Here is a 23,535-nt window from a genome sequence, read left to right as displayed (position 1 = left end):
ATATTGTATGAAGTTAAAGATGCTAAAGAATAACAATATTTACATTCAGTATTGACATTTATTTAATATTTAAGTATGATTTAAGGACATTCGTTAATTTTTATGAAACGTATTTTACAATCTTTACAATCTTACATTACCTATTTGTAATTTTACTTAAACAATATAGGTATAAATATATATTATGATAACATCATTCAAATAATTTGTTTTCCAAGTTTTCTTAGTTGATTCATCCAACCATCGATTGAATGTCTTTATTGCAAGCAACTTATCTGACAATTAAATATACGAATTTTCGAACGAAGCACATTCGAGATACAATGTTTTTCTAATAGACAATATTGCTACCAACTTATTGGTATCCTAAATTATCATTGAATTTTGTTAATTTGCATCTGATACAGCATGATAAATTTGTGTTACTATTCTATGCAAAATTCAAAGTTATAACTTTTATTACTAGATAAATTGCTATACTAAAAGTTTTGTATTTATATTTTAATCTGCCAGTCTTCTTTTTTTATCATAAATTGCATTTTGAAATCTCACTATTTGGTCTGCGATAATTTGGTCTTAATTATTATGCAGCTTTACAGAATTGTTTGCTAAGTGGTAAATAATATATTATGACTGTATGTAATTCTTATGTAGTTTCATATAGTCTTTACTATTTTCAAATATTTAAATATTCTTACTATTACTTGTATTATTATTAAAACATAACTGGAAGAATTAAAATGACGAAAACGTATAATTAAATTCATAAAGTGTATACCATTTATAGATATCTACAATCAGAAATTTGTGTAAGACGTAGAATGTAAGTAATTTTTAATTCACGATAAATGAAAACAAAATCAATGTACATATGTAAGTTTGTTTGAATTTCATTTTATACCTACACTGCTCGTTATCTGCATATATATATATATGTATATATATTAAAATTCATAAAAAGTCCTATAGTGAATGTTTTTTTACAATGCAGTGAAGAAAATGTAGCAAACAATTTCACGATGTTTTGTTCTTAACTGAAAAACGAGTTGCCAGAGAGTATACACGTGGAAAATTATGCACAATGACGTATAGCATTCCCAGATACACAATGATGGCAATAGTAAGGAAGAGATCAAATACAGCTGGCTTTACACTGAAATATAGCATATTATACATTATTCATAGAAAATTTCTATAAAACATAATCAAAGTTTAAAGATTTACCTGTATACATTTAACGTAGCTCTTGTGACATCGTAAAATACGAATTCTGGATCTTGCTTATCAGGACTATGTAAGGTAACTTTTACGTCGCTAAGGTATCTGGTCATTGCTTCTTTTAACGTACTAACTAATATATTATTCTTATCTGCTAATAAAGGAGCAGCTCTCGGTTGTGAGGCTAAGTAACTGAACCATAAAGATAATGATTCCTTTGAAACATTCTGTAAAGAAAATGTATTAGATAATGATAGCTTATTTTCTTGACATTTTGATGAATGGAGAAAAACTTACCAACGGATCTACAAAAATTTGACTAGAATTTAAGTTGTATATGTGTCTTGCTAACGCTTCTGCGATTATTTGAGTGTGTTTATATAACTTATCTACACATTCTGGTTGTATTAAATCTAAGATCGTTGCTCTAATTGGATCTTCATGGCTCTTTAATGTAGACAATGTTGTTGCTGGTAATCTACGCATGCTGTATCTTTCATGTTCCCAAGCTAAAGTTTTTTCAGCTAAATTTATCTTTTTGTGTACACCTTCAACAGTAGTAGTACTCATTGACTCAGATACAGCTTTAAGTTCTTTGTAAAAGAGACCACCTGTAGAATTTTCTTTTGGTGGTTTTGAGACATGTACATAAAGATTATCACTAGTAGATACTGTATCAAGGCAAACGACATAGGCTGCATCCTAAACAAAAGATACATTATGTATTAACTTATTTCTAAATACGATACTGTAATAGATATTCTTTAATTGTATATTACTTGTATAATAGATCCTTCAAGACCATCCAGTTGATCCTCTAGCCACTTTTTGCTACCTTGGTAATTAAGTTTACCAGCACCAGAGATAATAAACACAAGATTATATTGTGGTCTTGATCTACTAGTGGAATATAAAATGGAGAACAGCCGTGCTATTTCTAATAACATAGCCACTCCAGATGCATTGCTATCTGCTCCAAAAGACAGCTCCTAATTCATTAATAGTGATGTGTTTTAATTTATACAGTTTTCTATTTCATATTAAGAGTATACTCACAGGTGCAATTCCAGTGCTATCATAATGTGTGACTAAAGCAATTGTTGGCAGCTTCTCATCAGCTCTAGTACCAGTCAATTTTCCATGTAATGTAGCTACTTTTACATCTGTCTTAGCAAGTGCTTGCCCAGTTGGTACAACCACTTGATAACCACTGGCAGATATAGAATTGAACATTGCCTCAGCAGCAGAACCAGCCTTTTCATCTGTGATAAATCCATTAGCGAGATCATCTAATATTCTTTGAAGATCTGGATGCCATAAAGCAAAGTAAACCGGTATGGTTGTTTCTGGTCCAAATAGCATAGACTCTTCTAGGCTCATAATGTGCTGTAAATCACAAGTTTAAAATAGCTATTTTGAAAGACCAAAATAAGATCGGTTATTAACCTGTTTTTCCTCCAATGTTAACTCATTAATCTTTTCTGGCAAAACGACTATTAAAGCTCCCGCTTTATGCTTGATGGAATGAAACAGACTTGGCGTGAGATCCAAGGCTTTAGTTACAACACAGTGTCTAGAAGTGCCCCATCCAGTGAGAGATCTCGCCTCCAAGGAAATTGGAGCACTGCGACAGCCTAATCGTAAAATTCGATTTTATCGTAACTTTAACATATTAATATATGAATTCAAAAATGAATTAAATGAGATGCAGAATTTTTTATACCGTGAGGTTCACCGTGCAAGTCATACTGGTGCATTCGATATACAGGGAATTCGTGTGATGCGGCGACTGGATTTACCGGAGAGATAATAATAAAGATCGGTAAAATTATCAATAAATAATAGGGTAAATATCCTCGACATAATTCTGCAAAACTATCACATTCCTCTAGCCACATTCTTTCAAGTTTTAATCAAATAATTCGGATTGCAAAATGTTCTTGATTATTCCCATCGACTTATTATCACACGACGAACTACTCCCAATTCGTACTCCGATCGACGATACCATATTATACTAATACATAGAAGGAGTTGATGGAGATTCTTTCGAAACGCTAAAGGTGCGACATCTTGAAAATATGAATAAAAGCAGTAGAAAGATGTTTTATTTTATTGATAATCTCTGAAATCATAGATTAGAAAGTAAATTCTATCATTCGATACATTTTCGCTATTTGATTTTTCTAGAGATTTAAACAGCATTTCACATAGTTTTCTTATTTTCTACCACTTACATCGGTATTTCATATGTACTTTCTTTACGTTTGTACATTATTAAAATTTTTCATAAATACATAAACTTCTTCAGTCTAACGATAAAGAATTACTAAAAAGTTAGTGTTAAACTTCATTATGTTTTATAATTTTAGAATTGAAAATCGCACTTAAGATCGATAGTTACATGATGACGTAATGAGCGGATATTTTGGAAGTGCTTTAAGGAACATGTAAACACGAGATAGTCGAGGTTGTTGTAACACAAAATCGTACACTATTGATAATTAGTTTAATTATGGTTTTTCATCGGACGTACTCATTGTTAAAAACGCGATGGATTCGTTCGACGATGACATGTTCGCGCTCAGCGACGAAGATCTACCGATACCTGTACCGAAATGTAACCCTGTAGAAGAACATTTGATAAAACAGCTTTCTGATGTGCACACACGAATCGAAAAGACAACCAATGATATCAAAGAAATTGAAAATACGACGGAGCGTATTTTAAAATCTTTGCAACATCAAGCCCAGTATGGAGAAAATATAACCTCGGATTCTGACAGTGATGTGAGTCATCAGTTGATGATAACGATGATTGTGTCAATAAAGAAATAATTTCTTGGCATGTTTACTGTGACACTAAGGTATTTTTGCATAAGTGAACCCTCTCTAACGTTTCCGGCACATTTTAGTAAGTCACAGTAACCATGTTAAAGTTTACAAAATTCTAATATATTTAAGTCATTGTTATGTATAAATCTTTTTATCTAGAAATATTTCCTTTTTTTATCATATTCCTTTAGAATTGCTTTTACTCTGTATATAATATTTATAACATGTATACATACTTAGTTTGTGTTAAAATATATTGAAACATACTGGTATGTGCTAATTTTTTTAGTTGTATAGTATAGACGGACAGCCATTAGTAAAAATGAAAAAACAGGAAGTTAGTAAGCACAATCAGATTTTGATTGTACAAACTAATTGGATACGAATTATTAGCGACAAATGGGTTATTGGTATAGTTCTTCAAAATACTTCAAATGAGTAAGTACATTATTAATGATAAAATTACTGATAAGACTATTTGTAGCTGGCTAAGGTTTTATCCATAATGAAAATATATAGACTATTTAATTGAAAGAAAAATATTAATTTTATCTAAATGAAACTAATTTTCAATTTAATCTACTCATTTCAAATTATTTTATTCTCCAAAATAATTATTGTCAATTTATACTTATGATTTATAAAACTATGAAGGATTAAAGTTAACTACATTGTATCTAATTAATTATTCTCATTTTATAAAGCATTGTGTTTTATTTTCATAAAACTATATAATGTTGGGAAACATCTTCATTGTATCATTTAAGTACAATATAAAGTAAAATATTCTCATTAACTTCTATAATGAGATTCCTTTGTCATGGAAATGTGACTCTGATTTTTAGAAAGTAAAATTAGGCTTCAAAAAAATTGAAACGTACATATTTCTCTGTATTTTTGCAATTGGAAGTCATATAACTTAGTAGTACAATTGTACATCTGACTGGTACAATTGTATGCTACATTTCCTTGAGATAATATTATTACCATTGCACAGATGGTAATAATAATAGTAATAATATTTATATCAACATATGTATATATATACATGGATATACAGAATTAGAGAAAATGTAAACATGTTTACATAGACACATCTAAGGTATCTTACTTTAGCTTTAAACTTTAACTTTAAAAAAATTAATACTATATATTCTATAATACAAATACATACTCAGAACATGAAACAAAATAAAATGCACATTTTGTTGATAAATATTCTTAGCTCATATGTAAAAGATTTTTAAAAATGTTTTTTCATCTCTTTCTAACAATTTACAAACACCATAATAAGGCTGTTACATGATCTAATAGTTCAGTAGGTTGTAACGCTTTTTATTTATAAAAAAATTTTAATATATATAATAGCAATGTTTGCGTAAATGCTCTCAGCTTTGACTACTGAATATTGTTTGTTTCTCATCTTAGCAGGCGGTAAAACACTAAGAATTAATTCGTTATACAGATAAACATTATTTCCTATCTAATATTATTTTCGTTGTAATCGATGTTACATGTATTGTTGAAGTTGTTTAAAAAACCGAGCTTGTTAACTAAGCACCAAATAACTGGTGTTAATTTTTACAAATCAGTACTGTGTTCTCATCTCTCCCAAGAGTAATATAGTCTTCAGGAGAGTAATCAAAAAGCACAAAGTCGTACCTAAAATTGAATATTAGAGTTATATAAAATTCTATATAACTTATGCATGTATCAATTAAAGTCTTGACTTATTATAAATTACCTGAACATTTCGTATAAATCTTTAATCTGCGATTTCGATAATTGAGCGAAGTAATTCTTTATTACATCTTTTGTTTGAACTCCTCTTGTTGGATTTTTCCATTCTGGTTTAATAATATGGCCCACGTGAGCTTGTTTTATCAAATAATCTTGATCTTCCTTCAAAAAATAGGGAGTAAATTCTTTTTATCGAAAGTTTACTATGCATTTAATGAATTAATATTAACTGTCTGAAATTTTTTAAAGATTTGTAAGAAATACTTACGCGAAGTGTTTCAAATTTCGCAATTACATCAAAACGCACTTGACATGGTGTACAAAAATTTACAACAGGTGTCCAGTGCATGTCAAGCTCGTTACCGGCTTTCCACTGGCACAGTAGCCATCGTACAAACTCTTCAAAGAGTGGATATCTCGGGCCATGACGCGCGTTCGTTTTTGGATCCTAAATACGTGATAAAGCATGATCAAACATTGCATTGCATGATTGTAATACTTTGATGTTGTATAACATGAAAATAATTAGTGAGTTTAATGTTGCTTACCCTGGATCTGTAGTGCCATACAATATGAGCCCCCAAATTACTGTGAAACGTATGTGGCAAACTGTGCTCCAATTTGTCTCTATAGGCGCTGAGTAGTCTCTCAAATGGATGCCTAACAATCAGGAAACTAATGCTGTCATTTAGGAACTTGGCCAATTCTTCAGCAGTGTGTCTAGGATATCTCTGTCTAGCCAGAGAGACTGGTACAGCCTTTGAGGCCTTTAAAAACTGTGGACTATACCTGATAGAACAAACACAATTATGCATATAAATGATAAGCATGTAATAAAAGTAAGGTTTTAATAGCAGAGCTCAAAATCGTACCCAGCAAGCAAATTAAAATTGTACATCCAAGATGTAGAGGCTGCCTTGAAAACGTTGCACCATATCAGGTGATATTCTCTATTTACAAGGAATTCCCAAGCATTAGGCCTATGAAGGGAATCGTTTCCAGGTTGATCTAGTCCTTCTTCGGCACATTTCTCCGCTAGAAACTTTCTCCTGACTTCCAATCGCCGCTCGGTTTCAGCAATTGTTGCTTCCTCCATCAATTTTTCCTCTGGTGTCAGGTTCGAGTCATCCTGGAAATATTAAAAGTCGAATATTCTTGATTAAACTTCATCGTTAATAGAAAACAACATTAAAACTCAAGTAATAGTTGTAGGAGTAGACAACAGGGGAATGGAGAAGGAAAATTCACTTCCTGTCTCAAAGCAGTTCAACAATAGAATAGTATACTAGACTAGTATACTAGATAATGTACTATAAATGTGATGGTTGAAGGATTCATAGAATGAATGGTTAGTGTTGATTGCAAACAAAATTACGAAGCTAGTTTACCAGGAATTATGCAACTGTGTTGGATATTGGATACAGACAGTGATCTAGAGCTATAATTGGTATAGATTTCACGGTACAATTGCAAACATTTAATATGCCTCTTGGTATAAACAGTAAGCATCGATTTCACTTGTCCTATGTGTAAACAACTTAAGTAAAACTAATCTAGACATATAAATTTAATATTATACGTTTAACACAGTCATATAAAAGATCATATAAACTTAAGTCCAGAAACTCCTTTTCGAGATATAAACGTTTTTTGTTTATGATAGTATATTTTAGGAATGTTTAAAACTTATTCAAAGAAATTACTAAAAATGATTTCTTTCTGCAATAATACACACTTCACATCGACAGGTATAGATAAAATTCGCAATACACCAGGAATTTTTAAACGTCTTCAGCAGATTATGAAATATCGGATGTGAAGTGTATATTATTGCGGAAGAAAATTTTCAGCAATTTTTTTATATAAGTTTTAAGCATTCTTAAAGTGTACGTACAATTATAAACAAAAACTGTTTATATCTCAAAAAGCAAAAATTTCTAAACCAATGTATACTAATACCGTCATTTTAGTACTGTAGTATCTGAAAGTGAATTTTTAAGTAGAACTAAAGTAGCTTTATGTAGTTATCTTCAAATGCTAATAATACAGCAAACTATTAATCATTAGATACTACAAATAGTCAAGTCAAAATATGTAGTTTGTTACTAAGTTAAAATATGTAGTTTGATTTTTTCCAAGTATGTGAATAATTTTTTTTAATTTTTTTAATAAAATGAAAAGTAAATGTAGGAACGTTCAAAAGCCAAAATTTCCCAAAGTATTAATATTTGATTGATTGATTTTTGTCATACTTCGGCAAAGTAGAATACGCTACCAAAATGGAATCACCTATTTCCGTGTCACCCTGTACGTATTTCGAAAAGTCAGTCTTAGAACTGTTTTAATTTTATGTATTTAAAAATCTGAGTCGTATCGAATATTGAAAACGATTTATGATCCTTTGGATTGTTATTGTCATCTGTGGTTTCACCTTTCAACGTAATCCCTACGCCATAGGCAGATCGATAGGTAATTACCGATGCCCGAGCAAAGAAACTAAATGCTTCAAATCGCGAACGACGCTTGCAGGCTTTCAGCCGATTAGCCCTGGAAATTTTAGAAGCTTAAAGCCTTCTGCTTTGAAGCCGTTTTCTTGTTCCTGCTGCGTCGTATGCAGCTACGTGCACCGACCTTCCCCTTTCGTGGTACGCAAGGTTAATTCAATTTCCTAATTTCTGCAATCAATCGAAATACTTGGTGCTCACTGTGTGCCAACTTGGTGCACTGCAGTTCTGTGCTCGGTTTAAGTCATTATTTTTATGATAATTGTTCCACTACCTACTATAGTTTAACAGTCTTAGAGGTCAGTTGAGGAAAGACGGCCTTTCTGTGCTCAATTGTTCAATTTAATGTAATTTTCCGAGTATAGTAGTGCTTCATTAGGTGCGCAATCTTTTAATAAGACATGTACTTGTGAACCACCTCTACTACGTCTTTTTCATTTATTCTAATGTGATCATGTATTATTTATGAAGTTATAAGAATTTCATTTTAATTATTACTTTTGGTGACAATTGTGTATTATCGTTGGGCCTTGGATAAATTGTTTAGGTCAGTGATTTCATAAATCCTTTTCGACTGTATCCTAGAACCAAATTTTTTATTGAACCAGATTAATACTTAAGGAACTGTATTCAGGAACTGTATTTACAAGAGTTTTTTCGTATAAAAAACATTTTTATTAGGAAATAGTTAAATGCATTTGTAAAGCCTTAACTTTGTGCATTTTTATTAAAAATATCGTGTACTAGACAGGTTTTTCGTAGATTTTTGCGGTGCAAAAAATATTTTATATTGGATTTATCTTGAGGAAAAAAGTTCCCTTAAAGCAGGTGAATAAAACTAGTGTTTTGTATCTCAAATTTTGGTTTTTGGAGAAGTTGTGAATGTTTGAATTTTCAAGTGCCATTTTGGAGAAAATTTTTAATTGTTTTTAGCGAATAAAAAAACCAAAGTTTAAGCAAAAATATTATAATAAAGATATAAACGTCGGAGGCATAGTTAGCAATCTAAAAAACATAATTTTGTAAAGAAGATGTTTAAAAATTTTAATTAAAGATTAAACAGAGAAAATATTCTTTTCGTTTAGATACAATCATCAATTCTTGGCCCATATGAGGTACTTTCCTGCGTGGTTAAATCCTCCGCGAATTCTCGTTCTAACTTTTTTTTGATAAAAAAAAGCGAGTCAAATGACGCTACACCATTTAGTTATCGGTACCTATTACTTTGTCAATTTTAAGAATTTTCAACTAAAATTATCATACAATATAGCTAAAAGGTAGTACTTTCGAATACAAATATTTTAGAAAAAGTTTTTTGTTTCACATATATATGTGTAGTCCATTAAGTACTGTTAGGAACAATAGTTAAATCTAAAGCATAGCACGAGATAAAAGAAATACTTCTCAACTTTGTAAAGGGTTTCTATTTAGTAGTAGTTAAATAGCACTAATTATGAGCCTAGATACAATTGGATCAGTGAGTTGGAGAACACTACCAGTCCTAAAACCACATATGATATTTGATCCCAACGTGTATTTCTGTGCATTTCACATATCTGGATCTTAGAGCCAAAGTGTATTAAGTCACACGGAAAACCAGTGGACTTAATACACTTTGGCTCTGAGGTTCAGACACAGTTTTGAAATGACTTGAAACTGGTTAATTTTGGATTTCTACTATTCTTCAATACCAATTCAATTCCTTTCAATTACAAATATTTCCCTAAGCTCATATCAAATTTTCCTTCAATCCTGTACATTTCCTTTTCATACCAAACACCCAATCTTAAAAAGTTTGCATACAGCATGTACACATTGAATAACCCTTGTTAATCGACCAGTGGTTAATCGACCTTGAAACAAACGTCCCTGTTGGAACTGAGTAGCCTGTATAATTACTGAAAACATTCACAGACTGACCTAAAAAACTCTCAGGTCTTTAGCCAAGTGGTCGTAATGCTCGATGCAAGTCGGACCGAAAGAAAAGAGTAAGGGCGACTATAGCCGCGGATACACCGAATGCAGAAGCAGCGGCTTCCGTTTATTGATTTCGGTGGAGGAGCCTCGACGTCGACGCCGCGAATATGGGCCACACTGGCAGCGCAGCGTGCTAGTTGTTAGACTTTGCATCCGTCCACGTGCACGTGCATAGCAGCGTGCCGATGGGATCATGTATTTTGCGGAAATTCGTTTGCATATAGACAGAATATCGGATCGAAGGATCTGAATCCCATTGAAAGCCGCCGACAGCCTTGATTACTTTCGAAGAAAATTACTCTAGCCTTCGTCAATCTAGCCTTCGCCAATTGTTCATCTTTTGTCGGAACGCGTACTTTTCAATAATACTGATCTAATGGGAGATACTTTATTGGGCCATCCTATGTACATACACACACATTATGTAACACGTTGATGGCGGTTACGTAGCGATTCGCAGTATCTAGTTGTATAACTTCCCACAGTCACAGTGTTTTCCCGCTGAAGTAGTTCTGTGAGTTCTGAGTGGTCATCGTGAAGGGAACTCGATGCAACTTCTACGCTCTACCCTTCCATCGTTCCACGTTCTATTGTTTGAAATTGAGAGGGAGACAGCATTTTCTAATAACCTTGGTATTTCATGGACCTATGTACTTGAATAATAGGAAGATAAACTGTTCCTATAATGGAGGCTTAGGATTCACTGAGAATAAACTTATATTGAGGCATACATTTTTGGTAGTGTCTACCACTTGTGCTGTATACATTATTTTTGACAAAGATGTGGATAAGGATACAGGGAAATTGTTTATTGTAAATCATTCTAAAATACTATGGTAAATATAATAATGAGTTTAAACTAAAAGATGGACATTCTAAACAGCAGATAAGTATTTAAACATAGGCTAGGTACTTTAATAGCTCAGACTTTCGTCTCCTTAATCATTTCTCTTTTGGGGACGCTTTAGAACTAATAATAGATTGAGAATTAAGGAGTTCTCTAAAATTAGTAGGGTTAATGATTTACTTAGAATGTTTAAGGCAAGAAATTTGAATTAATAATAGAAAGAGTATTTGAATATTCTAGGGATACTGGGATATGACCCTACAAGTATCTATAAATTTGTTATCTCATATAATGTATAGATTTTTCAGAAATCAGCTCAGAATAAAGAAAAAATCATCCATTTAAATACACGGTCAACATTCGGGTTTCATAATTCTTACATAACGTAGTACAATATAATACGCTATCACCTTCTACATCACTTAACATTGCTATTAAAACAAACTACGATTGTCCTAATATACAATCAGCATTTCCCACTTATTTCATATGTTAGTATCTACTTGCAAAAACATGTCATAGAAAACACAAAACACAAAGCTTTTGCGAGAGCTAAAGCGAAAAAAGATACACATTACTTTCTATTTTGGTCGAAATAAATATGATACAGACATTCTTATCTTCTTTTATCTATAGGAGTTATGTATACTACTCTAAAAGATGTACTGAACATTTCAAGTAAAACTCAAATTTGTTATCTTCAATTTAGAGTTTCTAAAAAATCAGCTTAATAGAAAAATACGTCATCTAGTTAGACAATAATCATTCCACCCTAGAGACTTCCACAAGCTTCGAAATCAAAGCGAATCGAAATTAAATTAAAGTTCTTCCGAGCGTAAATATCGAAGATGTTCTTTCAAGGTGACAAAATCGTTAGATGAAACAGCAATCGTCTGTATCACCGAAAGATCGATCCACACGACTGTAATAATCGTCGAGATTGAGGGGTAACTGTAACCACCCTTTGCATGGTTAAAGGGGCCGTATCAGGCGGCTGCATTCGTGTGCCGCATTGCGCCTGGAACGTTGCCAATCTATGGCTTGCGTTCCTTCGCAGAAGAAGAAGCGTTTTGCTATGTACCCTACCAAAAAGGGCAATAGAAATTCTGGTCGATTTCAGGTGCTTTCTCCGAGAAAAACGTTCGATCGATGTTTTTAATACTCTGAAGAAGGGGAAAGCGAAGAACCTATCAAGAATCTATTTTTAAGTGATTCAGAAAGTTTGTACCTTGTTTTAATTCTAAAACTATCTTTTTATTCAGATAATATCTGTCTGAAAGTTGGTAATAGAGTAGGAAACAATCATTGAATAAAATGATAGGTACATTAGTTAGAATCTAAAAGTAGAATTAGGACTAGAACTAGAATTAGAATTAGAAGTGCAGTTCTAAAATCATTTCGCGCTTGACTGTGCGTATACGCAGCGTTGTATTTTAATTCACAAGAGTTAAACAATAAGTAAATATATTTGTATTTAGTAGAGTTTCATACAATAGGTGTTTGTCCCTTTTTTTCGACGAATTTCGCTTCAATACATGTTCTCTTCAATCTTTGTCAGATTTTATGCAGATTTATGTACATAATCCTAAGCCAGCTTTGTTAAAAATAATTGAATTTACATCATATCTTGTACATTACAAAAAACTCATTTTTAGAATAATCAATACTTCAGATCTTTAACTCTTTTAGTTTTATTATACGTATATAGATATTTTCTAATAATTCTTGTGCACTATAAATTAATTTGAAATCACTATTACATACAAATATGCTCGAATTAAACCCGTATGGCATTAAATAAGGTAAATTGCATTTTCGTATAAGAATATATTTTACTTTAAGTACAAAAAAAGCATTATGGATTGAATTGAATTTCGAGGGTCAAATTGATCCAAACAGTACATAAAAGTTAAATATCACAAAGAAATTTGAAAAGTTTCTTCAACTAATTATAACCCCAGCTGAGTCAAGTATTAGCCATCCTCAAAGGGTTCACCCAGAACTTCTTACTTCGGCGAATAGAAGTGATCGACTGAGAAGTTAGAGGGACCAAATAGAATGTTCTCTCTCGTCTATCTTCTTCCTCTTCGATCACTGACACCGATTGCTTTCAGTTATGCCTCTCGCGAGCTCTCTCAATTTCAACAGTGAAAAAAGGCGGGAAATAATGCAGGAGGACAGAAACTTTCAAAGTAATATTCTTTAAAAGCTTTCCCGCGCAACTTTTCACAGCTTTCTCGGACAAAAGGCTCGTCCCTATCGGGTCCCACGTTTTTTTTTCTGTTCCATCCACTCTTAACTAGAGCGACTATCCATCCGGGTGTTCTTCGAGGAGCCGAATAATTGTTCTTTAGAAAGCGATCCGCCTAATTTTCCGGTGGTCTAAATCCACGCGACTCGAGCCAGCTAGCGAGAATCTTTTTCCAAGAACAAAGGCCCACATCCTCCGTAGGACGGGGGGACAACGCGAGGATAAAAGGTCGCGCACTCACCTCCAGCAAAAGGCCTTGCTGCACGCAGTTGCTGGCATCCTGGCTCGACAGAGCCAACACCAGCAACGTTAGAACACCAGCGGCCAGGAGCGTTCGTCGAATCGCCGAGAATATGTGACGTCGTGGCGTCATCTTCTCGCGATGCACGATCTTCCTCCTGTACTCATGTCGAACTGAAATCACAAAGAAATGGATCGATACGGTTGAGTAGGATCTTGATTAACTACAAGTGTTCAGTAAAATGAGAGAGTATAATGAAAAATAAGATCTACTTTATTATTTATCGATAATATTTTGCTCGTATTTGTTACACTTAAATGACATAGAAATGTGTATGTTACACTTCTTTTTTGAATTTTTAACTATAATCTTAAAGGGCTAGCTCGCTAGGGACTGAAGAGTAAAATAATACGAGCTTTTTATATAAGATTATTGTTCTTTCTGAAATTAAGATAGGTGTACAATTTCGCCAGTGTTTTCGAATTCGCCACCCATAAGAATTTTATGAAGTATGGGATTAGAACCGCTAAATAACATTATGGTAGAATTATAGAAAGAAGAAGCATTGGTATAAAAAATAATTCGTTATATAATAAAGGCTTATGCATGTAATAACAGATTTTGATTACTGTAGCTGATTAGCAGTCAGAATAACTCGTATTCAATCTAATCAAATAATTAATATGCAGATTTATTGAATGTAACGGTAAAAGAGAATTACCTTGTAACGAAACTAAGTGAAGGAAGAAGAGTATTATAACGAATACGTATTTCCGTTCATTCAATGATGGTTTCTTTTCAATACATGTTTCTTTCTTTAAATAAAAAATAGACATGTAGTATGTACAAAACTATGTAAAGACTATACAATCAATTAAATAAATGTTTAAATTGCAACTAAAATAAGTATTAACACAGTTTAATACAGAAATACCGAGTAAAATAAAAATATGAATTAAATGAAATTTTATTGTACTGATAGTAGCGTAATATTTATACATGCATCAAACCTCTTATTTTCAGTTTAGTATGTTGTTATAAGTATGTTCCAATATGTTAAAATAAATCAAATATATCAACATCCATCAGTTACCATAAACATATAAAGCAAGAAGATACTTTCATACGGGTACTACCGAGTTAGATTCATGCCAATGCCCTCTCATATGAGGGTAACCGAGTGCAAAGGGTTAATTCATGTTCCCACATGTGATATGTATGTTATCGAATCTACTTGAAACCACGTTTCCATATATGTATATACCTAACGCGTGGGGTAAAGCGTGTTTAGGATGGTTCCTTGGTACTCTCTACATTAGGCTACGTTAACACGTGTACGTGGTCCAAGAAGTCCTTAAAACAAAAATAAGTTAAGAATAATTTTTAAAGTGTGTTGCGTTTCTAGTAGAAACTTATCATTGTCTTTCTCGTTTAATTCACGTCGAAAATAATATAGAACCGATAAGGATTTGCTTTGCTGCAAAAATTTGTATATTATAACTCGAATTCCTAATTCAAACTCTGCACTTCTCTGACTTCACCTTATTGTCTCTTATTGACTCTAGAATACTAAATAATTTATTACCAGAGCACTAAGTACTTAAAATCGATTTTAGGACATTATATACGAGCCACTTAGTTACCAAATCGATTAACTAAAATTTACCAAATCGATAAAACAAAAATATTTATATTTATTTTAAATATAAAAAGTTAAGCATCAGTCAAGTGCTTTAGCACCAATATTTAAAAAAATTAAAAAAATGGAATTAATCACTTTGATCTATAAAAGGCACATATAAAAAGTATCACACTAATGTCAACACTGCTAGAGTATTAATTTAATTAACACATAGTCGTATTTTCAACTGAGTATTTTTAGTGAAAGTTAATTCTGTTTTTTATTCACTTTATAGCATTTTAATATAAAACGATATTTCAAAGGCAAATTCGATACAATCGGTGCTAAATATTTTGTTCATACTGAGATTCCATTATCAAAACTCAAAGACTCGTTTAAACAAACACGTTCGCGTATTCACTGAACTTCCAAGGCTGTTAAACAATAACACACGTAACTCATTAAAAGTGGAACATCATATTCGAAGATCGATGGCTTTCTATCGAAAACTTGATATGAACATACAAGCACGCGAGCACAGATGTATCCTTCTATAAGCATGATCATTCGCTCCGTGTAATTAGTTTTACTTCGAAGAATGTTTTCATATCGTGACTAATCTTTAAACAACTTCACTAATTTTAGATTTGAAAACGATAACGTGGATGATCCATACACGTGTAGGGTGGCGTTTGCTATAAAGAGCGTCAGGCGCAAGGTGGGTCCTCATTCTCAGTGGGGCCACATTTTAAAATCTTACACCTTAGAAACAATAATATAAAAAACTATCTAATGTAGGAAAATTTCTTAAAATATACCTTGTTGCACAGATGTATTTATTTTAACTGGAAAAAGTTAGTTATTGCTTTCTTTTTTAATTTAAATTTGGATTAATCTATTTTCTATTCTTTTTTTTATTGGATTAACTCCACTTTTTGAACCTTGTAAAATTTTAATGCCAAAGCATTTGATCGCTGCTCCACTTCTTATATTTAAAATAAACATAAATATTTTTGTTTTGTGGAGTTAATCAATTTCGCAAATGAGTGACTCATATGTACCAACGTTGTGTTATTTTTATTCCATTAAAATGAGTTATTGAAACATCGATTTTGATTTTCAATAAATTAAAAAAATTGTATATGAATTTGATCAACTGAAATAGATTTATTCTCTCAAGACTTCATAATATTACGCCTAGGTTCTCTAAAAGTACAAACGCGACCCTGTACACGTGTATTTGCAGTAGTTCCGTGTCAAATAAACGTTATTAACGTAAAGGACAAGGACACGATCGCAGGGAAGTCACGAATGCTTGCTCATGTCATAATCTTTGTAGAATCGCGACTTCGATCGGTGGACAAAATCACGAAAGCAAAAGACGCAGTTGCATTGCACATCTTTTATAGGTCAACAGGTCACGAAAGGACCTTTCCTTTCACCTAGCTTGATCTTTCTGCTCCAACAATTTTACTTCGGTATTCTCTTTCAACGTACAACCTACAATCGTAGCGAAAGTCTGAACAAACCGTAGATACATACTTCCAACGGACATATACGCCCCGGTGCGTCAGGATTCAACGATGCATCTATTGCACTCTGCACGAGGCTTCGTCTCGTCCCTTCGTTTCCTGTTGTCCTCGATAAATACGAGGGAATTAAGGCGCACGTCAATTGTTGCAAACTCGTGGAACACGTGATGGGGCTGACCGATCGAACGAAAATCATAGACACCATGTAATCACGGCGGCATCCTGCAGATTACTGAAGGAACACGAGCACTGCACACTTTTAAGTGCGCGTCGTCTGCTCCCAGCTGTGAGCGCTGATTGGTTAACATTTTCGCGGGTCGATTTGTCGCTAGGCGCTTGGTACGCATGCGCGGAACACAACCACGGTTTCGAGCGCAATCGCTAACCTCAATGTACCTGGCGAACAGCGAAGTTTTTTTTATTCTTATGACTTTGAAAAGTTCGAAACTTTCTTTCATCAACTGCACACGTAGTAACGAAGCCTTTATTATAGCGCAGTAAATAGTAACTTTTATTTTAATTACTCTTCGCTGAATAGATATCTTTTTTTTTTAGATTTATCGTTCTAGTTATCTCGAAAGTAAACACTTGAATAGAAGTAATGAAAGTAGAAACTCAGGGTACTATATTAAAGGGAAAAAAAGGAACTGTATTGATTTCACTGTGCCATATTCAAAGGCAATTCAATTTCAAAAATTCTTATAATTAGTAAATTTGATCGGTATAATAGTATTCCTATGTTACCAACTCGTCATATAGTGTGTCTGATTTGAATTTATACACTTAATTATATACTTCATCTGTTATTAAAAAATATGAAGAAATTGTTTATACGAAGATTGTTTGATTTTGAATAAGAAGTTTAGAAAAAACTTCTAAATAAAACTACATATGAGCTTCTATAGAAATGCATTCTGTTATGTCCGTTTTATTATGGATTTCAGGATGCACGCAATAAAATATACGTATGAGGTATACTTTTGATAAATAATTTTATAAATATTTAAAAATTTGCGTATATAAATATTAGCGATGAATATCAGACTTTATGCATACCTATATTAAGTTCTATCAACTTACAAGTAGAACTTGGGAACGATTGAATGATATTACCGAGGCGGACGAATCAAATCGACATTTTATTTTAATATCTATGTAAATAGTACAAAAATTCCTAATCAAATGTATACTTTGTATTCCCAATAAAATGAGATTTGAAATGCACAATAAATTGTGCCTAATAAAAATATACAGGCTTATTTAAAAGAACGAAGTAGATATTGAAATCTTTCCCTACAGTAATTTTAAAAAATATTAAACTTGTTTTCCATATTCTTCCTTCGAAACTGATAAATTTTTGCATAAACATTATTTTCGTATTTTGAGTAGTTAGAAAGATAATTAACCATAAACGAAATATATTGTACATAACATCACAGACGAGGTGTAAATATGTAGTATATCAAGTAAATCAGTCCAAAATCTGTGTGTCGTTTCAGAACACTGTGCAATCTACAATTTTACGTAGCTCTCAAAGATGTTGATGCAATTACCGGAATATCGACATTTTGGTCTCTAATGGACGACACATTTTGGCATCAAATTGACACGATTGAGCCTCGTGGAAAAGCAATGGCCACTGTTGTTCTCGATTTACCAATGTTTGATAAGGATTCCTTTTGTGATGCATACGGTACGGTTTCGTATGAAGTGGACGAGAAACAATATCAAGCACCTGTATCTACTATTCGCCTTCACGTGGAAGAGACAATTAATAATTGTTGCGGACTAAAGTTTTCAAATGACGTAGAGCAAACTATTCTAGCAATTAAAAGTATTTCGATAGAAAAGCTGGTTGGTATACAGATTGAAGGAAATCCTGGAAGAGGGGAACGCCTCTTATCTTTCCTAAAGGAAAAATCTTTCAAAGAAATCTGCTCAGATGTTTACAGTATGAAGTCAACCGGATGTCTGATGTACTGTTTAGTTGAGATACTACCTATCGTCGAAGGAGCAGCTAGATTAAGGATCTTCGCCAGGTTGAAAAATATTTTCTTTTAATCTTAGAACATTGCCATGAGACATAGAGTATCCTATATGTTCTTTTATACTACTATTGTATCTACAGTATCTACTTGAAAAATTATACAATTCAAAAGTCAAGAATTTCGAGTTACGACTATGAAATAGTTTGGTAAACACACTTTCATTCATCGTAAAAATTTTAGTAATTAAACTTTGAAATTGTAGAGTCTATTCAAAGAACTCTTTAAAAAAACTAAAAATTTCTTCAAGAGTGTCGACAAAATCATTTATTGCAATTAATGAACACCTATTTTTCAGTCGAAAAATTCAAACCAGATAACTTTTATTGAATAATTTCATTTTTGTTTTGAAACTTGAAATAAACAATTTCTAGAATTGTAATATAAATACAAACATTTTTGTTGTATAGGGTACGCTATAGTGTTCTAATAATAAAACTAAATCTTTTTATGTTCATTTTAACCGTAGCTCTATAAATATTAGTTATTTATAAATTGACCTGTTTGCAGATCTTGTAGTGAAATGAACATAGTGTTACGACTTTTACAAGATCAGTTTCCCGATATGATTGTTCAAGAGGATGATATTAATATTACTGCCGCTATGGCTCTTCTAGAAGAATTAAAATCATATCTTGAAGATTCGAGCGACTCTGAACAACAAACGGCAAGAATTAAAACTGACTTGCTTATCTCGTGACTCCATGGTAAAACAGATTCAAATAATGCAATTACGTACAAAGATAGATTTTAATTTTGTTTCTTTTCGTGCTGATTTTCTACATACATAATGAAAGAAAACAGTCAAATTGATTTAAATTTACGTATTTGTACTAAACTTTGTTTAAGTTTACAATTTATGACTCAGATGTATAAAGTATGTAAATAATATATATACGCGTATATATATCATTAAATCATTATTTATTCGGATAATCGGGCCCCGATTAACATTTATATGAACATGTTATCTCATTCCTAGTTCCTCCTCCTAGACGACAATACCAGGATAGCATGGCACGGGAAGTGGGTATCGTGAGTAGTATCGTGATCTCGTGAAAAACCGGTTTACTCACTAACACTTATACATCTACTATAGGTGCACTAGTGTTTATGTAATGTCGTTTCGCATCGAAAACCGACCAATTGAAATTTTCAATTGTCACGTGTAGTTAGTTTACTCTGACTTATAATTAGACTTTTCTTCTTCTTGTTCTTTGAGCAAATGTTACACCGACCTAAAGAAATGAATATTAGAATAGATTTTTCCATATAACGTTTATAAAAATCTGCTAAAATTTTGTTCATGTTTCATGTTCATGTTTACTTGTAGAACCACTGTAATCGTGGTATGTAATAATGATAGTTATCAAAAATGATTTTTAGAATACGAAAATGACAGCTCTAAGGAAAAGGAGATTTGAATCCATGAACTTTAATTCATAAATGTGTATGTGTATCATTACATAATCCTTTATCAGTTCGAATCATAGTACTAGACCTTTTATTATATTCGGACGATCGTAGTACTTTGATTTCTAAGTTCTGTATTTTGAACAACTAAAATTTGTAGTATGTACGATATCCAAAAGAAAAATAGTACTGACTCGTTACTATTATTTAAATATTAACAGATAATTAAAGAGGTGCAGATTCTAATATTAAAAAATAATTTCTAACATGTCAAATCGTTTGAAACATGTTATTCAACAAAAATGGTATTGAATTAAACCCTAAATTTTTGTAAAAATATCGTTATTTTAACTTAACGACTTCAATTTGCAAAGAGTTCGAATATTTATACAACATAAAAATTCGCCCTCCTTTGGTTTTTCTTTTAAAATTCAGACAATCGTATGTAATAAATCAAATTGTTTTCATTTTTAGTATCTATATATTATGCATTAATATAATGTAACATATTTTTGTTGCTTCTTTCATATTTATCCAAGATACAGTGTTTCCTCGATGTAGGCTCACTACTCACTGCTCACTGACAAGATAATAGCGTGAGACACATTTTCGGAGCAACGAATCAACTGATGTGTGGCATTTGGTATTTCACGTATTTCATGTCTTATCAATATTGTGAGCAAATTGACTAAATAAAACTTCTACTCTCAAAAATTGCGGACCATAACGAAGTAACAAGGCTCTAATGAGGTAATACGGTATAAAGCTTGCGATTAATTTAAGTTATACATAATGCCTTTAAAATCTTTATAAGTAGTATATGATCGTACCAATGCTCTAATACAACCCGTTTTCATTTTTGATACCTCTCTAAAGACTTTCATTGAAACCGGCGACCTCATTGCTGTGAACTCTCCTTGTCGGTTTATCACATACACTTATATAGTAAGTGTAGGTAACCATTGTCATCATCTGTTCGTGGGATTATATTGTATGTGGGACTTACCTATCCCACAGGAAAGGAACTACCTCGTCTTGTGATTTTGGGAACAACAAATGGCTAACGCATTAGATGCTGTCGATTGGGAAGGTAGATTTTGTTCGATACGAATGTTGCTTTCGTGATAATTCTGTACTACTGCGTCGATTATCGAAACTTAGAAGCTTATTTCTCCAACAGCGCAACTTGTTTTGACATATGTCATTCTAGCATTAATATGATTTCCTTTGACATATTTTTAAAATCAATGATAGCAATTAATGGCCACATATTAATTCTTTAATGGAGTTAAAACTACTTTCATTTGTGAAGACTAGATTTATGATAGTTTATCTTCTATAGATCAGAATCGTTTGAGATACAAAGAGTACTATTATGGAAATTTTAACATATTTATATACAGTTATTATTTAAAAATCCATTTTTTGTAGCATTTTACTAAAGTAAAGTTTGTTTAAAATATATGTACAATAACAAGTAAAAAGCAAAATACAATATTAGTTTTTCTAACCTTAAGAGAAAGCTTGTGTTTTAAATTAGTCTCATTTTTTGTTTTAGATTTGAGAAGGCAAGCAAGGCACTTAGAAAATGAAATTGATGCAAAACTTGTAGCATTTAGCAAGTTGGGTATCAATAGCGGAGCTAAACTTGTCAATAGTGATGAAGTACCACTATTGGATGAAGAACATGTCTTTGAAAATATGGCCACTGAGATAGAAGTATTGCTGGCAAAAGTAAGTGTAATATATAAATAGTATATGTCAGTCTCTTAAACTATGCTTATTTATCATAGTTGTTCTCTATAAATGAGAGAATGAGCGAGTTGCAACCAAATGGCGCTGCAATGTTGCATACTATGCAGCGTCATAAAGATATATTGAAAGACTACAAATTAGAATTCAATAAAATCAGAAATAACTTTGCTGCAAGAAGAGATCGGGAAGATCTATTAGGAAGTGTTCGCAAAGAAATAGAGTATGTATAGTCAATTTATTACCAAAATTATTACTTTAGTTCTTGAACATTAGATTATTTATATATTTTTTTTTGGAGCAGTAACTACAAAAGTGTGAGTGGGCTTAATCGTCGGGAAATGTATTTAAAAGAAAATCAACACATTCACAAGTGAGTAAATTTTACTATACAATTCACTTTATTGTAATTCATAATGTTACTAGATGCTGTTTTCTTTTACATTTAGCTGGATATAAAATTTATAGAAATCTGTTTCTTTCTAGTTCGGATCGTTTGCTCAATGATCAAATAAGTATAGCAATGGAGACGCGAGAACATTTAGTGACCCAGAGGCATGCATTTAAACGTATCCAAACGAGACTAAATGATTTTTCGAATCGATTTCCAGCAGTGAATAGTTTAATACAAAGGATAAATCTGCGTAAAAGACGAGACTCTTTGATTCTTGGTCTCATTGTTGGATTTTGCACGTTTCTTATGCTCTTATATGCTTTTCATTAAATGACATTCTCATACCAAAGTACTTCCACCCTTATGGATTAATGATTCATTGATGAGAATGCATTATATGTAGAAACAAAATGATGATGTATCTATGACATACACGTAAGATAGGGATCGTTGATACGGGGAAGCGCGTGATTATGTATGATTACATGTATGAATTTACTCTGAATGATTGAATGAATGATTCTTGTTCTTGCGAATTAAGAAAGTAAAATGAAAGAAATGTTAAATTGTACAGTTTTTTTTATACCTAATGTAAATCGTGGATAAAGCAATGTATAAAATTTTAATCTACGATTTAACATGTTAATTTAATAAACGTTAAAGTCAATGGTGAAATTTGTAAAATTATATTTGTACTTTCTCTGGATTTCCTGTATATACATAACTATAAACGTACCGTACGTATGCATCTTCAACATAAATTGATAAAATAATTATTCTCAATACTTATTTATTGATTTTTAAGAATGACCAAGAGCGTTTATGCTTTTTAATTTAGATAGAGATGAACGTGTAAAAGAAAAATTCTATGATATTGAACTTAATTTGGTCTACGTGAAAATATTTATCAATTTTTTTTATGTAAATGAAAATGACAAAATCGTTATTATTTACTGCAGTACAATAGACTGACGTTTATACAAGGCTTTTATTTACTATTTGTATAACTTTTTGCGATGCATTTGCGAAAAGAAACAACGTACACATTTCTTTTCGGAATCCAATGCATTTTACACGTCTACGAATCAAGGTTTCTCGCATATTATAGCAACAAGAGACAAAAATTACACAGTAACGATAAGGAAGAAATAATGTTAATACGAAA

At 32.1% G+C, this 23,535-nt stretch overlaps 3 protein-coding genes across 9 annotated transcripts; 1 reads left to right on the top strand and 2 right to left on the bottom strand.

The window, feature by feature from the left end:
• Nucleotides 1–30: 30 nt before the first annotated feature.
• LOC143176976 (BOS complex subunit ncln) lies at nucleotides 31–3,338 on the bottom strand. Its single transcript, XM_076374672.1, has 7 exons — nucleotides 2,942–3,338; nucleotides 2,665–2,852; nucleotides 2,275–2,604; nucleotides 1,998–2,207; nucleotides 1,516–1,920; nucleotides 1,225–1,445; nucleotides 31–1,153 (listed from the first exon to the last, which is right to left on the bottom strand). The coding sequence occupies exons 1-7, from the start codon at nucleotides 3,114–3,116 to the stop codon at nucleotides 1,015–1,017; spliced, it is 1,668 nt and encodes a 555-aa protein (XP_076230787.1). The 5' UTR covers nucleotides 3,117–3,338; the 3' UTR covers nucleotides 31–1,014.
• Nucleotides 3,339–3,651: 313 nt separating this feature from the next.
• Gos28 (golgi SNAP receptor complex member Gos28) lies at nucleotides 3,652–23,055 on the top strand. Of its 6 annotated transcripts, none has more exons than XM_076375456.1 (6): nucleotides 20,721–20,974; nucleotides 21,101–21,314; nucleotides 21,783–21,958; nucleotides 22,018–22,199; nucleotides 22,281–22,349; nucleotides 22,463–23,054. In XM_076375456.1, the coding sequence occupies exons 2-6, from the start codon at nucleotides 21,281–21,283 to the stop codon at nucleotides 22,698–22,700; spliced, it is 699 nt and encodes a 232-aa protein (XP_076231571.1). In that variant the 5' UTR covers nucleotides 20,721–20,974; nucleotides 21,101–21,280; the 3' UTR covers nucleotides 22,701–23,054. The 6 variants fall into 6 exon arrangements, 5 of the variants coding, with proteins under 5 accessions (XP_076231569.1, XP_076231573.1, XP_076231571.1 ...); XM_076375457.1 differs by lacking the exon at nucleotides 20,721–20,974 and having other exon boundaries at nucleotides 21,152–21,169; nucleotides 21,242–21,314; XR_013001578.1 differs by lacking the exons at nucleotides 20,721–20,974; nucleotides 21,101–21,314; nucleotides 21,783–21,958; ... (1 more) ...; nucleotides 22,281–22,349; nucleotides 22,463–23,054 and adding exons at nucleotides 3,652–4,008; nucleotides 4,343–4,491; nucleotides 18,266–18,620; nucleotides 18,709–18,805; nucleotides 19,322–19,460.
• LOC143177510 (carbohydrate sulfotransferase 11) lies at nucleotides 5,373–16,983 on the bottom strand. Of its 2 annotated transcripts, XM_076375452.1 has the most exons (7): nucleotides 16,777–16,926; nucleotides 13,614–13,786; nucleotides 6,666–6,922; nucleotides 6,342–6,582; nucleotides 6,062–6,241; nucleotides 5,798–5,955; nucleotides 5,373–5,715 (listed from the first exon to the last, which is right to left on the bottom strand). In XM_076375452.1, the coding sequence occupies exons 1-7, from the start codon at nucleotides 16,787–16,789 to the stop codon at nucleotides 5,628–5,630; spliced, it is 1,110 nt and encodes a 369-aa protein (XP_076231567.1). In that variant the 5' UTR covers nucleotides 16,790–16,926; the 3' UTR covers nucleotides 5,373–5,627. The 2 variants fall into 2 exon arrangements, with proteins under 2 accessions (XP_076231567.1, XP_076231566.1); XM_076375451.1 differs by lacking the exon at nucleotides 13,614–13,786 and having other exon boundaries at nucleotides 16,777–16,983.
• Nucleotides 23,056–23,535: the final 480 nt, after the last annotated feature.

This window comes from Calliopsis andreniformis, chromosome 3 (genome assembly GCF_051401765.1).
Source record: "Calliopsis andreniformis isolate RMS-2024a chromosome 3, iyCalAndr_principal, whole genome shotgun sequence".
Taxonomy (NCBI): domain Eukaryota; kingdom Metazoa; phylum Arthropoda; class Insecta; order Hymenoptera; family Andrenidae; genus Calliopsis; species Calliopsis andreniformis.
Note: the sequence above shows the minus strand (reverse complement) of the source record. Positions and strands in the feature narration are given on the sequence as shown.